The following is a 14,935-nucleotide window of genomic DNA, read 5'->3' on the forward strand; positions in this document are numbered from 1 at the left end:
CCCCCGTGTTGCTTGGCGTGTGTTTGGCGTGTATTCCTCTACATGCCAAACCCCTCGAAGGGGAACACCGGCTGTCATGTAACAGCCGCCTTGCCGCAGCATGACACACACACACACACACACAAAAAAAATACATACACACACAGCGTGACACCTCCTCATTCATTATGCGGCGGTGACATCATTACAAAAGCAATCAGAGACTGTGATAAACGCTGGGCTAATTAGGAGGAGGAGAGGAAGAGGCTGCTGGATGGATGGATGACTGTTGTATGTTTGACTTTAGGGATGCGTCCCAAATGGCACTCTATTCCCTATATAGTGCACTACTTTATAGGGTACCATTTGGGACATTGGGTGCCTAGGGAGGATGAGGAGGCTGCTGAGTATATGACTGCTGTATGTTGACTTTTGTCATAATACCAGTGGTTATTTTCGTTATCTCACAGCTCTGTCAAAGCAAACTTTATTTGCTGCATACGCCGAATACAACAAGTGTAGACTTAACCGTGAAATGCTTACTTACAAGCCCTTACCAACAGTGTAGTTCAAGAAGAAGAAACTATTTACCAAGTAGGTTCAAATAAAAAGTAACACAATAAGAATAACAGTAATGAGGGAATATACAGGGGGCACTGGTACCGAGTCAGTGTGCGGGGGTACAGGCTAGTTGAGGTAATCTGTACATGTAGGTGGGGGCGAAGTGACTATGCATAGGTAACAAACAAACAGCGAGTAGCAGCAGTGCACAAGGGGGGTCATTGTAAATTGTCCGGTGGCGATTTTTATTAAATATTCAGCAGTCTAATGGCTTGGGAGTAGAAGCTGTTGAGGAGCCTTTTGGTCCTAGACTTGGCGCTCCGGTATGACTTGCCGTGCGGTAGCAGAGAAAAGTCTATAACTTGAGTGATTGGAGTCTCTGACAATGTTATGGGCTTTCCTCTGACACCACCTATTATATAGGTCCTGGATGTCAGGAAGCTTTGCCCCAGTGATGTACTGGGCCGTTCGCACTACTCTCTGTAGCTCCTTACGGTCAGATGTCAAGCAGTTGCCTTACCAGGCGGTGGTGCACCCCGGTTAGGATGCTCTCGATGGTGCAGCTGTAGAACCTTTTGAGGATCTGGGGGCCCATGCCAATCTTTTCAGTCTCCTGAGGGGGAAAAGGTTTTGTCTTGCCCATTACATGGTTGTCTTGGTATGTTTGGACTAGAGGTCGACCGATTAATCGGTTAGGGAATTAGGGACGGTTTCAAGTTTTCATAACAATCGGTCATTTGCATTTTTGAATGCCAATTACATTGCACTCCACGAGGAGACTGTGTGGCATGCTGACCATCTGTTATGCGAGTGCAGCAAGGAGCCAAGGTAAGTTGCTAGCTAGAAATAAACTTATCTTATAAAAAACAATCAATCTTAACATAATCACAAGTTAACTACAGAGGGTTGATGATATTACTAGTTTAACTAGCTTGTCCTGCGTTGCATATAATCAATGCGGTGCCTGTTCATTTATCATTGAATCACAGCCTGCTTCGCCAAACTGGTAACGATTTAACAAGCGCATTCGCGAAAAAAGCACTGTCATTGCACCAATGTACGTAATCATAAACATCAATGCTCTTCTTAAAATCAATACACAAGTATATTTTTTTAAACCTACATTTTTTGTTAAAAGAAATTCATGTTAGCAGGCAATATTAATAGAAAATTGTGTCACTTCTCTTGGGTTCTGTGCAAGCAGAGTCCGGGTATATGCAGCAGTTTGGGCAGCCTGGCCTGCGAACTGTGTGAAGACCATTTCTTCCAAACAAAGACCGTAATTAATTGTCCATAATTTTACATTATTATGAGATAACATTGAAGGTTGTGCAATATAACAGCAATATTTAGACTTATGGATGCCACCAGTTATAAGAACATCCAATAGTCAAAGGTACATGAAATACAAATGGTATAGAGAGAAATAGTCCTATAATTCCTATAATAACTACAATCTAAAACTTCTTAACTGGGAATATTGAAGGCTCATGTTAAAAATAACCACCAGCTTTCATATGTTCTCATATTCTGAGCAAGAACTTAAATGTTAGCTTTTTTACATGGCACATATTTTACTTTTACTTCTCCAACACTTTGTTTTTGCATTATTTAAACCAAATTGAACATGTTACATTATTTATTTGAGGCTAAATTGATTTTTGTTTATGTATAATATTAAGTTAAAATGTGTTCATTCAGTATTGTTGTAATTGTCATTATTACAAATATATATATACTTACATCGGCCGATTAATCGGTATTGGCTTTTTTTTGGGCCTCCAATAATCGGTATCGGCGTTCTAAAATCATAATCGGCCAACCTCTAGTTTGGACCATGATAGTTTGTTGGTGATGTGTACACAAAGGAGCTTGAAACTCTCGACCCGCTCCACTACAGCCCCGTCGATGTTAATGGCCTGTTCGGCCCGCCTTTTCCTGTAGTCCACGATCAGCTCCTTTGTCTTGCTCACATTGAGGGAGAGGTTGTTGTCCTCGCACCACACTGCCAGTTCTCTGGCCTCCTCCCTATAGGCCGTCTTATCGTTGTCGGTGATCAGGCCTACCACTGTAGACACACACCCCCACCCTCGTCTTACCAGAGGTAGTGTCTCTGTTCTGCCAGTCCCTCCAGCTCTATATTATCCATTTCTTTGTTCAGCCACGTCTCGGGGAAACATAAGATGTTAGTTTTTAATGTCCCGTTGGTAGGATAATCTTAATAGTAGGTCATCAATTTTATTTTCTAAAGGTAGCACATTAGTAAAGAGAATGGAAGGCATTGGGAGTTTACTCGCTCGCCTCCGGCTTCTCAGAAGGATCCCCGTTCTGCGTCCCTTTTTCCGGCGTCTTTTCTTCACACAAAAGGCGTGTATCTGGGCCTGCTCCAGTGAAAGCAGGATATCCTTCTCGTCGGACTCGTTAAAGGAAAATGTTTCTTCCAGTCCGCGGCGAGTAATCGCTTCTGATGTCCAGAAGTTATTTTCGGTCATAAGAGACAGCAACATTATGTACACAATGAGTTAAAAAGTAAGTTACAGAAAACGCTAAAAAAATATTAAAAATTAAAAATTTGCACAATTGGTTGGGAGAATGTAAAACGTCAGCCATGTTCTTCGGTGTCATCTTTACGGTCTGTCGATCTGTTACTAGGATTGCAAAATGATGTTAAATTCTGTTCCTGGAACTTTCAACCCTATTCCTGTCATTATCTCATGGTAGTGTAACTGGATGTTTTGACCTTCCAGTCTCTCCACGGCCAGACGGTGTCCAGCGTCCCCCAGCTCCCTCTCTTCCACTGTGCCATCGACTCTGTGGACATCGGTGTGGAGATGTGTGGGATCAGGTTCCCCAACCCCTTTGGCCTGGCCTCCGCTCCCCCCACCACCAGCACAGCCATGATCCGCAGGGCCTTCCTGGAAGGATGGGGCTTCGCTCTCACCAAGACCTTCTCTCTGGACAAGGTACTCATGTCTACTCAGCTTTATATTAGTGTGTAGGTGTCTATTGAGCATTAACCAGGGATATGCTGCATCTTTGTTCTGTAGCTGGTACCATTTGATTACTGGAGATATATATATATATATATATATATATATATTAAATTCAAGTAAAGAAAAGAAAGTAGAAAAAGAAAATGTAAAACAAATCACAAACTTCACCAGATGATGCTTTCACTTGCCATTTTTTTTCAATATAGCTGATTCATGTAATTTCACTGACATTCTTTATATCTTGCCCTACCGACAACCTCATCCACGCAGCTCATTTGTGACTGGAAGCCCACATTGCCTCGCTGAGTTTGTAAATGATACCTGATGTAGAGAAAGCATGAGAAGAGCGTGGCTGTCCCTGTTTCGATGAAAACATATCACTGCCTCCATCACTTGTTTTATGGACTGCCCCTTTGTCATTTTGAAAAGTTAAACTTTCTGTTTCTTTTAAGAGAGAGCGAGAGATTTAGAGAGCAGAAAGAGAGAAGGAGAGAAGGAGCCTGGATATATGGGCTTGCTACTGTTGCTACAAGTATTTCACCTCTGCTGGCTTTTGAATAAGCTTAATGTACCATGCCTGGACTTACCAAGGGAGTTCAGAGAGAAATCATGGTCAACCTGGGTATAGGGTTGTTGTATTATACTCTTTTCCTAGGAGCTTTGCTCTCAGCTGAAGCATCAAGATTGACAGCTGCACATATGATAATGATTCAGCCTCAGAATATGTTTATGTAAACTCTGTTGGTTTAAAAAAAAATTTTTTACACATATGTGTGACACCCCCCCACCCATCCCTTTCACCACATCCTCCCTCTTTTGCATTCTCTTGACATTTGTAGATGCCAGATTGGGGTCTAATATACTGTTGTAGCTATTGGCTGTCAGTGTAGAGCCAAAATACCAGCTGATATCTCAGTAAACAGAAATCATATTATTCCTTATTGTGTGCTTTGCTGGTTTAAATTGTTCGGGGAGCTTTCTTTAGGGAGAGCGATAAAGAAGTTCTTAATGTCAATATGAATGAAACAGGCGGCTCTCCTTCAGTATCATTTCAACTTAAACACAGATTACCTATTTTTTTTAATATCCTGTTTTTTTGCTTGATAGTGCTGTTCACTGCTGGCTGCTCCTATCATAACATTACAGTGTGTTGCCATTGATAGCGCTTTGAGATGCACAGTGGATTGCTGGGTGAATATGAGGATCGTCGTCCTGGCTGTTTCTAGGGCTTGTGTAAAAAGGAAAAGAATGTGATGTGAATTAACCAGCTATTATAAGGCCCAGCATAAGAAAGAGAAGGGAGAGAATAGAACAAAGCTAGGGGGGTCTACCGTTAATCTGAATGAATTAACTGTGTTGCATATGAAAACAAATGCCACGATGCCAACGTTTTGGCCTCCTCTTCCACTCTGGGAACTGTGAGAGCTCTGTCTGAAACAGGGGGAGCACAGGGGCTAGTGGGCCACTGTCTCTCTCCCCCCAAGCCTCTGATCTATAGCCCCGTTTCCCTCCTCAGGAGTGACGAGGACATTTTTCCTTACGTTGTACCAATTACCCAGCTGCTAAATCCCTGTGAGTGATACACGGTGCTATGTTTCAGAGGCTAATTACCACATCTCTAGATGGATGTCAGTAATACACACACACACACACACACACACACACACATTTACGTATATATACGCGTGCATACACACACACACATTGCTGAGGTCGTAACAGCAGGATAGTTTACCTGTAATAGCTAGCGACCATACTGTCTCAGTTTATCATTTGACTGTCTCAGAGGGGTAGAAATCACACCTGTAATTGGCTGAGCCCTGATGGGTACAGTTTCTGCTTGGTCCTAGAAGCTCCCGCATTCAAGTTTAACTGTTGTGCCAAAAGTACAGAGTCACAGGTAAAGAAGATAGTGATGATGTTTCGAAGAGAACTTGTGTACTTAAAAAAAAAAAAATCGAGTGCATCCAACAAACGTTAGCAACTTCCTCTCAACAACTATGGAATAATGCTTTGCATTTACTTCTAAAGCAATTAAAGGGAGAGATAATAGCAGATCTCCCCACTCTACATTTACAACATTACACAAACGTGTCCTTGATGAGGTGGCGAACAGTAACTACGTCTCCATGGTAACCCTAACATTGTTAACACACATGTTATGGCCCGACATTGACGCACGCACGCACAAACACACACACACACACACACACACACACACACACACCCACACACACACACACACACACACACAGTTCCACAGGCCTCTGCTTCATGCACTCTGTGAATCTAACTCTACTTATTAACAACACAGTTTAATCAACTGCTCCAGCATCTTTATTAAGAGTAAGAGGTGAGGAGGTCGTGTTCTGCCGATGCCACACAGATTCTCTGATGGTTTTAACCACTAGTAAATAGCATGGAGCCTTGCATGCATCATGGTAATTAGCATGTTATTCATCCTGTAGGAACCGGACAGACTCATATAATAAGCTTTACTGCACGATTCAGACTGTTTGCACCATCAGTTGTAGGAAAAGTGCATGATGCATTCTTTCCAATAAAACTATAATAATTGATGTATGTTTTCTTGGAATATACTGTATATCAGGATTACTCTGGTTACTTAGAATCAAGAAGGTCCTTAAAGGCACCATAACATGCTTTAATTTCAAAACCAGCTCTAGTTTTCTATATCTCATGCAAAGTCTCAGCTTAATCAAAATGTTTTTACCAAACAAACACTGAGAAAATACATTTTCCAGTTTTCCAATACAAACAAAATGAGTTGGTCCCCACTTTTCTGCAATGACAGCCTCCACTCTTCTGGAAAGGCTTTCCACTAGATATTGGAACATTCCTGCAGGGACTTGCAGCCATGAGCATTAATGAGGTCGGGCACTGATGTTGGGCATTTAGGCCTGGCTCACATTCGCTATTCCAATTCATCCCACAGGTGTTTGATGAGGTTGAGGTCAGAGCTCTGTGCAGGCCAGTCAAGTTCCTCCACAAGGATCTCGACAAACCACCTCCCTTTGTGCACAGGGGCATTGTCATGCTGAATCAAGAAAGGGCCTTCCCCAAACTGTTTCCATAAAATTGGAAGCACAGAATTATTTAGAATGTCATTGTATGCTTTTGCGTTAATATTTCCCTTCACTGGAACTAAGGGGCCTAGCCTGAACCATTATTCCTTTTCCACCAAACTTTACAGTTGGCATTGCATCGGGGCAGGTAGCGTTCTCCTGGTGTCCGCCAAACCCAGATTCGTCCGTCAGACTGCCAGATGGTAAAGCGTGATTCATCACTCCAGAGAACACATTTCCATTGCTCCAGAGTCCAATGGCGGCTAGCTTTACACTCCAGCCAACACTTGACATTGCTCATGGTGCTTTTTAAGCTTGGATACGGATGCTCGGCCATGGAAACCAATTTCATGAAACTCCCAACGAACAGTTCTTGTGTTGACGTTTGGTGGTTTGGAAATCGGTAGTGAGTGTTGCAAACAAGAACAGAGACTTCAGCATTTGGCGGTCCCGTTCTGTGAGCTTGTGTGGTCTATGGCTGACCCGTTGTTGCTCCTAGACTTTTCCTCTTCACAATAACAGCACTTACTGTTTGCCCGGGGCACCTCTAGCAAGGCAGAAATTTAATGAACTGTCTTGTTGGAAAGGTGGCATCCTATGATGGTGCTGTGTTAAAAGTCAATGAGCTCTTCGGTAAGGCCATTCTACTACAAATGTTTGTCTATGGAGATTACATGGCTATGTGGTCGATTTTATACACCTGTCAGCAACGGGTGTGGCTGAAATAGCCGAATCCACTCATTTGAAGGGGTGTCCACATACTTTTGTATATATAGTGTAGTTTCTCTGCCCTCTGAGCCATGCAAGAGGTAGTCACCACTCCTTTGATCTCCCAATTAAATTAGAAATTATAACCGGTAAACATGTAACTAACTGTAGCTAATGAGGCTGTAGTCATCTGTATTTTCCTCTTCCTCTACACTCATACAGGCACTATACAAACTCCACTTCCTCTCTAATTTGCTTGTTAAATGAATACAAACTGCTGGAGTGTGACTGCATAGTGCGTTCTGATGCCAGGTCTTTTTCGCTGCTTTCTATTCCACATCATAGATTTTCAGATTGGTAGTAAAATAAACAGGGCCTGTCCTAAGGCAAACAAAGGATAATGGCGCTCCACTGCAGAGCGGGAGGGAGGTTGGGGAGGTAATGTCTAGAGCTCTTAATATTATTATTCACATTTAAGCTTCACAAGTGGTTCAGCTGTATGATGTTGCATTGGCTACAGGCTGTGGATGGTTAGATGGTTACTGTATATGTCTGGAGGAGTTCTTCATGAACTTCAACCCTTTGTCTCTCTCGCTCGCTCTCTCTCGATCTCTCACTCTTTAGCAGTCTCACGATCTCTCTTTATCTCATTTGCTGACACACACACACACACATCTACACACAAATCCACACCTACACCAAACCAAAAAAGACTTGCAAGCTGCGCAAGCTTACCCTAATTAACCGTTGGCTTAATTAGACGATTCACTGTGTAATTATCAAGCAATTAGTCAACACCTCTCAGATCTCACGACTGCTTTGACAGCCATGTTTCTCAACCACCGATTCTTGTCAAAATCACCTACGTTTGATTTAACTTGTTTTCATTTTAATGTGAAACTACTTGTGCACCAGCATGAAGCAATCATTACTGATGAGGGAGGACACATGTTAGAAGATGTAATGACACATGGAAGGTAGCGGATTTGGTGTGTGTGGGGTTCGTCTTCCCTGGAACAACAGGACAGTTGGAAGTTGGTGTGTAGCAGGTCTCTATCGGGTTAAAGAGAATGGGGAGATGTTCTGCTTAACAATACATGTGATACTTTCTACGTAAGTCACTCCTTCAATGTCAATGTCTGTGGCAAACACAATGTTCAGAGTTGCTTTTTGATTCGGACCTCGAACGCTCATTACTACTGTGACTGCGTTATCGTAGTTAATGGTTAGATAGATATTGCCTATGGTTGTTATTAGTGTAAGATATGTAGCAGTAGCGTTGTCTGTGTGTATTAGCCTTTGAGGGACTATAGGGGAGGAGGGAGATAGCAGAGAAGGAGTGAATGGTGAAAGGGACTAATGACCAAACTGACAGACAATATCCTTCTTCATTTATCACAGCCGACTAATATCCTTTGGCTTTGACATTCATTTATTTAGTCCCTGACAGGGCCATTCTGTCACCTACACAGTAGCATCAGTATGATGCTGCTAGCGGGGGTAAAAAAAAACTATGTGTCCAGTCCAGTTAAAGCACTAATATACATTTTGATACTTTAACAGGTTACAGAGTACGCTGACTCTCTGTACTACCCTGTTTTATTCCTATTTCTTGTTGCTTCAGTTTGCACCGTCCTCACAAAGGAAAAGTCAAGGTCTTGCTGTATCTTGGAATGTGTTTTTGTCAATGCATCAGGGTCGTTGGAATGAAAGACTTACTGAATCTGCTAGGGAGAGAATGATAATAGAGAGAGAGAGATTATACAGTTTATCAAAGTTCCTAGGGTGTACATTTGTTTGATGTTGTAATGGATTCAAGGTTTCTGAGTTTTATAATTGACAGGTTACAGATAGGAGATAATTACTGCGGAGGAGGCTATCTCTGTCAGGAATCTGAACTGGCATCAACAAGGATAAATGTACGTACCGTGAATACACACACACACACACACACACACACACACACACACACACACACACACACACACACACACACCGAATGCTTTGCTACCAAGGCCCATCTCGTGTAGGAGAATAGTGTATGCCCACTTGCTGACAAGCTCCTTTCCCCCAACCTCCAGTATTTGTGCTTGTGTGTGTGTTTGTGTGTGTTTGCTACCATGGTCCATCTTGTGTTGGAGAATAGCGTAGGCCCACTTGCTGACAAAGCCCTTTCCCCCACCTCCAGTGTTTGTGTGTGTGTGTGCTTGTGTTTGCTTGTGTTTGTGTGTGTGTGTGTTTTTGTGTGTGTGTCCAACACAGTAGGCATAGTAAACACCAGCAATAAATGATGGCTTAGCAAGTGTTCCATCTGCACTTGGGGGATGAAGATGAATGATGATCACAACTCCTCAGAACTGCTACATGGCCTTTTTTATTTCCCTCTCTTTAATTTTCTCTCTCTCGTTCCCTTGTTTATGAAGTTTCCTGTTGATGGGTCAGTGGCTGGCTGCAGAGGGGGAGAAGTGAGCGGGCAGCCCTTTGATTTTTCCTTCATGACTGTTTATAATGATTCATGTGTGGACTCCCAAATGGCACCCTATTTATTATAGTGTACTACCACTGACCAGAGCACTATTGGAAAAGGGTGTCATTTGGGATGCAGTTTTGGTAATAATGGAATCAAGAGGCTCTGGTTCAGCTACATAACATCATGCTAGCATAGCGATACACACAGTATACCCAAAGAGCCTCTATCCATATTAAATCGTATAGATGTTTTATATCCAAAAAGACCAATGCCATGTTTACATTTTTACTAACTGAGAATTCTCAACTCCACAATATGTACATCACATCTTAATGGAGTTGAGTGGCGATTCGTTTTGGGAGAGTGTACATCTGACTACATCGAGTTGGTATCAATCGATACTTGTGAAAATGTCCATTCTTTAATGGGTACCTTGTACCTATGTTTGTCCCGTGTAAAGATGTAATTTTATTTCGGTGTTGAAATCTATCATTCTATGTTCTGTCAAATTGCGCCGCATAATGCACTGTTTTCCAACGGAGTGTGAAGTTTATGACTGCAAACATGCACTACCATTCGATACTTTTATAAATATCAATTGTTTAACACTTACTGTGTAACTGTGCTCGTCCTTGATTCTTATAGATTTGCCAGTGGGAGTTGGAGTCCATTGTTTTGGAAAACAAATGACATTCCAATCTGCCATGCATTGACGGGGCTGCTCCTCTGATAACAAACAACGACTCCCTTGGCGGAGGTTGCGTAAAATGCTATTATATTAAAAACAACAGATTGCAGCAGCCAAGGAAAAGAAAGCCTTTACACAGGACATACATGGGTGCGCATTTAAGAATGGATTGATTGTAGTTGTAAGTAAACTCATCGCCACTCAACTCCATTGTATCGTGGAATTGAGAATTTTGAGCGACACTTTTACAACGCATTTCATTTTGGTTTTATCTGGATATTTGGATAGTTTGGATATTCCATCTGTAGATGCTCTACAAGTGGTCTTACTATCAACAAACGATCTGTTTATAAACAACCGCTTGCTAAGGTTACAGTTAGGGTTCGGTTCAGAATAACACTGGAATGTCTGAGAATGGCGCTAGAATAGATAGCGACCTTTTTACGGGCTCCTGACCAATTCTGCAATTTATTAGCTGATCTTAACTACGTAATGTGTCCGCCATCAATTCCTATGACTGAAAAGAGCTCCTGGACATCAGAACAGCGATCCCTAACCTCGATTTGGATGATGATTTATACTTCAATCAGTTGTCGGCGCAGGACATACTGCTCACCCCGGACAAGACCCTAATCCCAGTCTCTCGGAAGAGAAAGAGACGACGATACAGAGGCTGACGTGCAGGCACCATGATGAAACAGTACAGTGGCGCGTAAATAAACCACCTCTACCCTCTGCTCTATTGGCAAATGTAGAATCTCTGGAGAACATTATCCTATCAATGGGACCTGAAGAACTGTGATCCTATGTTTCTCAGATACTTGGCCATTTCGGACATGGATAATATCCTAGCTGGTTTTGCTATGCTTCGGCAGGAGAGAGCGGCAGCGTCAGGTAAGCTTTTAGGGGTGGTGGTCTGTGTCACTTTCTTAACAACAGCTGGTGCATAATCTTTAATATTAAGGAAGTCTCGAGGTTTTGCTCACCTGAGTTAGAATACCTCATGTTAAGAGTGTTTTAATCCACATTTTGCATAGCTGTCTATTTACCACCACTCATCGAGCTGTGTAGGGCCGTAAGCAAACAAGAAAATGCTCATCCGGAGGTGGCGCTTCTAGTGGCCTATGATTTTAATGCAGGAAAAATGTAATACGTTTTATCTAATTTCTACCAGCATGTCAGCTGTGCAACTAGAGGTGAAAAAACTTTAGATCACCTTTACTCCACACACAGAGACTCATACAAAACTCTCCTTCGCCCTCCATTTGGCAAATGTGACCATAACTATATCCTCCTGGTTCCTGCTTACTAGCAAAAACTCAAAAAGGAAGTGCCTAGTGACACACTCAATATGGAAGTGGTCTGATGATGCGGATGCTAAGCTACATGACTATTATGCTAGCACAGACTGAAATATGTTCCTGGACTCATCCAATGGCATTAAGGAGTTTACCATATCAGTCACTGGCTTCATTACTAAGTGCATCGATGATGTCGGCCCCACAGTGACCGTACGTGCCTATCCCAACCAGAAGCTATGGATTACAGACAACATCCGCACTGAGCTACGCCCTCTGATGAACCATCAAACAGTCCTATCAATACAGGACTAAGATTGAATTATACTACACTGGCACTGACGTTCGTCGGACGTGGCAGGGCTTGCAAGCTAATTCGGATTACAAAGGACAATCCATCTGCGTGCTCCCAGTGACGCGAGCCTACCAAGCGAGCTAAATACCTTCTATGCTCACTTTGATCAAATCAAATGTATTTATATAGCCCTTCGTACATAAGCTGATATATCAGCTGTGCTGTACAGAAACCCAGCCTTAAACCCCAAACAGCAAGCAATGCAGGTGTAGAAGCACGGTGGTGAGGGAAAACTCCCTAGAAAAGGCCAAAACCTAGGAAGAAACCTAGAGAGGAACCAGGCTATGAGGGGGGGCCAGTCCTCTTCTGGCTGTTGATGCAAGCAACACTGAACCATGCGTGAATGCACCAGCTGTTCAAGACGACTGTGGGATCACACTCTCTGTAGCCGATGTGAGTAAGACCTTTAAACAGGTTAATATTCACAAGGCTGCAGGGCCAGACAGATTACTCAGAGCATGCGCTGACCAGCTGGCAAGTGTCTTCACCGACATTTTCAAACTCCCTGACCCAGTCTGGAATACCAACATGTTTCAAGCAGACCACCATTGTCCCTGTGCGCAAGAATGCCAAGGTAAGCTGTCAAATTGACTCTCACCTGTAGCCGCCATGAAATGCTTTGAATGGCTGGTCATGGCTCACATCAACACCATCATCCCAGACATCCTGGACCCACTCCAATTTACATAACGCCCCAACAGATCCACATATGATGCAATTTCTATTGCACTCCACTCTGCCTTTTCCCACTTGTACAAAAGGAACACCTACGTAACAATGCTGTTCATTGACTACAGCTCAGCGTTCAACGCCATAGTGCCATCCAAGCGTATCACTAAGCTAAGGACCCTGGGACTGAACACCTCCCGCTGCAACTGGATCCTGAACTTCCTGACGGAATGCCCTCAGATGTTGATGGTAAGCAAAAAAGCTGTCCCTCAATACGGGGGCCCCTCATGGGTGCGTGCTTAGTCCCCTCCTGTACTCTCTGTTCACCCACGACTGCGTGGCCGTGCATGACTCCAACACCATCATATTGTTTGTCGACAACACGATGGTGGTAGGCCTGATCATCGATGACGATGAGACAGCCTATAGGGAGGAGGTCAGAGACCTGACAGTGTGGTGCCAGGACAACAACCTCTCCCTCAACGTCAGCAAGACAAAGGAGCTGATCGTGGACTACAGGAAACGGAGGGCCGAGTACGCCCCTAGTCATATTGACAGGGCTGTAGTGGAGCGCGTCGAGAGAATCAAGTTCCTCTGTGTCCACATCACTAAGGATATATCATGGTCCAAAAACACCAACACAGTCATGAAGAGGGTACTACAACACCTGTGCTCCTGCCATCCAGGACCTCTATACCAGGCGGTGTCAGAGGAAAGCCCTAAAAATTGTCAAAGACTCCAGCCACCCAACTTGCACGGCAAGCGGTACTGATGCACCAAGTCTGAAACTTACGGGACCCCGAACACCTTATACCCCCAAGCTATAATAGTTAGTCCAGGTAGCTATTTGGTTAAGTATTTAACTTTTATTTAATTTTGTGTGTGTTTTTTTACATATTCTGCTGCTACTGTTTAGTATCTGTCACTTTATTCCTAGTTATATGTACATACAGTGCATTCGGGAACTATTCAGACCCCTTGACTTTTTACACATTTTGATATATTACTGCCTTATTCTAAAATGTATTAAATCGTTTTCCCCCTCATTAATCTAAACACAATAGATTTTTTTTGCAAATGTATTAAAAATAAAAACTGAAGTTTCACATTTACATAACTATTCAGACCCTTTACTCAGTACTTTGTTGAAGTAACTTTGGCACCGATTACAGCCTCGAGTCTTCATGGTTATGACGCAACAAACACACTTGTATTTGGGGAGTTTCTCCCATTATTCTCAGCACATCCTCTCAAGCCATGTCAGGGTGAATGAGTAGCTATGCTGCACAGCTATTTTAGAAGTTAGATCGGGTTCAAGTCCGGGCTCTGGCTGGGCCACTCAACGACATTCAGATACTTGTCCCGAAGCCACTTCTGCATTGTTTTGGCTATGTGTTTAGGGTCGTTGTCCTGTTGGAAAGTGAATCTTCACCCCAGTCTGAGGTCCTGAGCGCTCCGGAGCAGGTTTTCCTCAAGGATCTCTCTGTACTTTGCTGCGTTCATCTTTCCCACGATCATGACTAGTCTCCCAGTACCTTCCACTGAAAAACATGCCCGCAGCATGATGCTGCCACCACCATGCTTCACCATAGGAACAGTGCCGGGTTTCCTTCAGACGTGATGCTTGGCATTCAGGCCATGGAAACAGTGGAAACGGGATGCGCCTGAGCTCAATTAACTGTCTCATAGCAAAGGGTCTGAATAAAGTATTTTTTAAATGATTTTTTCTGTCAATGTGCAAAACAATTCTTAACATGTTTTCGCCTTGTCATTATGGGGTGTTTGTAGATTGATGGGCAAAAATATTTAATCAATTTTAGAATAAGGCTGTAACGTATCAAAATGTGGGAAAAGAACGGAATACTTTCCGAATGCACTGTATCTACCTCGATTACCTCGTAGCGCTGCACATCGACTTGGTACTATTACCTCATGTACATTAGTCAAGTTGTCATTACTTATTGTGTATATGTTCTAACTTTTATTATTACGTGTTTTACTTTTCTATTATTTTTCTATTGTCTTTCTCTCTGCATTGCTGGGAAGTAAGCATTTCACTGTTAGTCCACACCTGTTGTTTCCAAAACAGTTTTATGTGGTAAGGGTTGAGGTTAGGGTTAGACTAGGG

The 14,935-nt window shown here is 42.9% G+C and overlaps 1 protein-coding gene across 1 annotated transcript in view; it reads left to right on the forward strand.

Annotated features, from left to right (window-relative positions):
- The window catches only part of dpyda (dihydropyrimidine dehydrogenase a), a 244,741-nt gene that overhangs the window by 125,035 nt on the left and 104,771 nt on the right, over nucleotides 1-14,935 (forward strand). The window contains exon 13 of the mRNA XM_031796432.1: nucleotides 3,288-3,503. Coding sequence (XP_031652292.1) covers nucleotides 3,288-3,503 — 216 coding nt within the window. The remainder of the gene's footprint in view (nucleotides 1-3,287; nucleotides 3,504-14,935) is intronic.

The sequence above is a fragment of the Oncorhynchus kisutch genome, linkage group LG18, assembly GCF_002021735.2.
Source record: "Oncorhynchus kisutch isolate 150728-3 linkage group LG18, Okis_V2, whole genome shotgun sequence".
NCBI classification, from domain to species: Eukaryota; Metazoa; Chordata; class Actinopteri; order Salmoniformes; family Salmonidae; genus Oncorhynchus; species Oncorhynchus kisutch.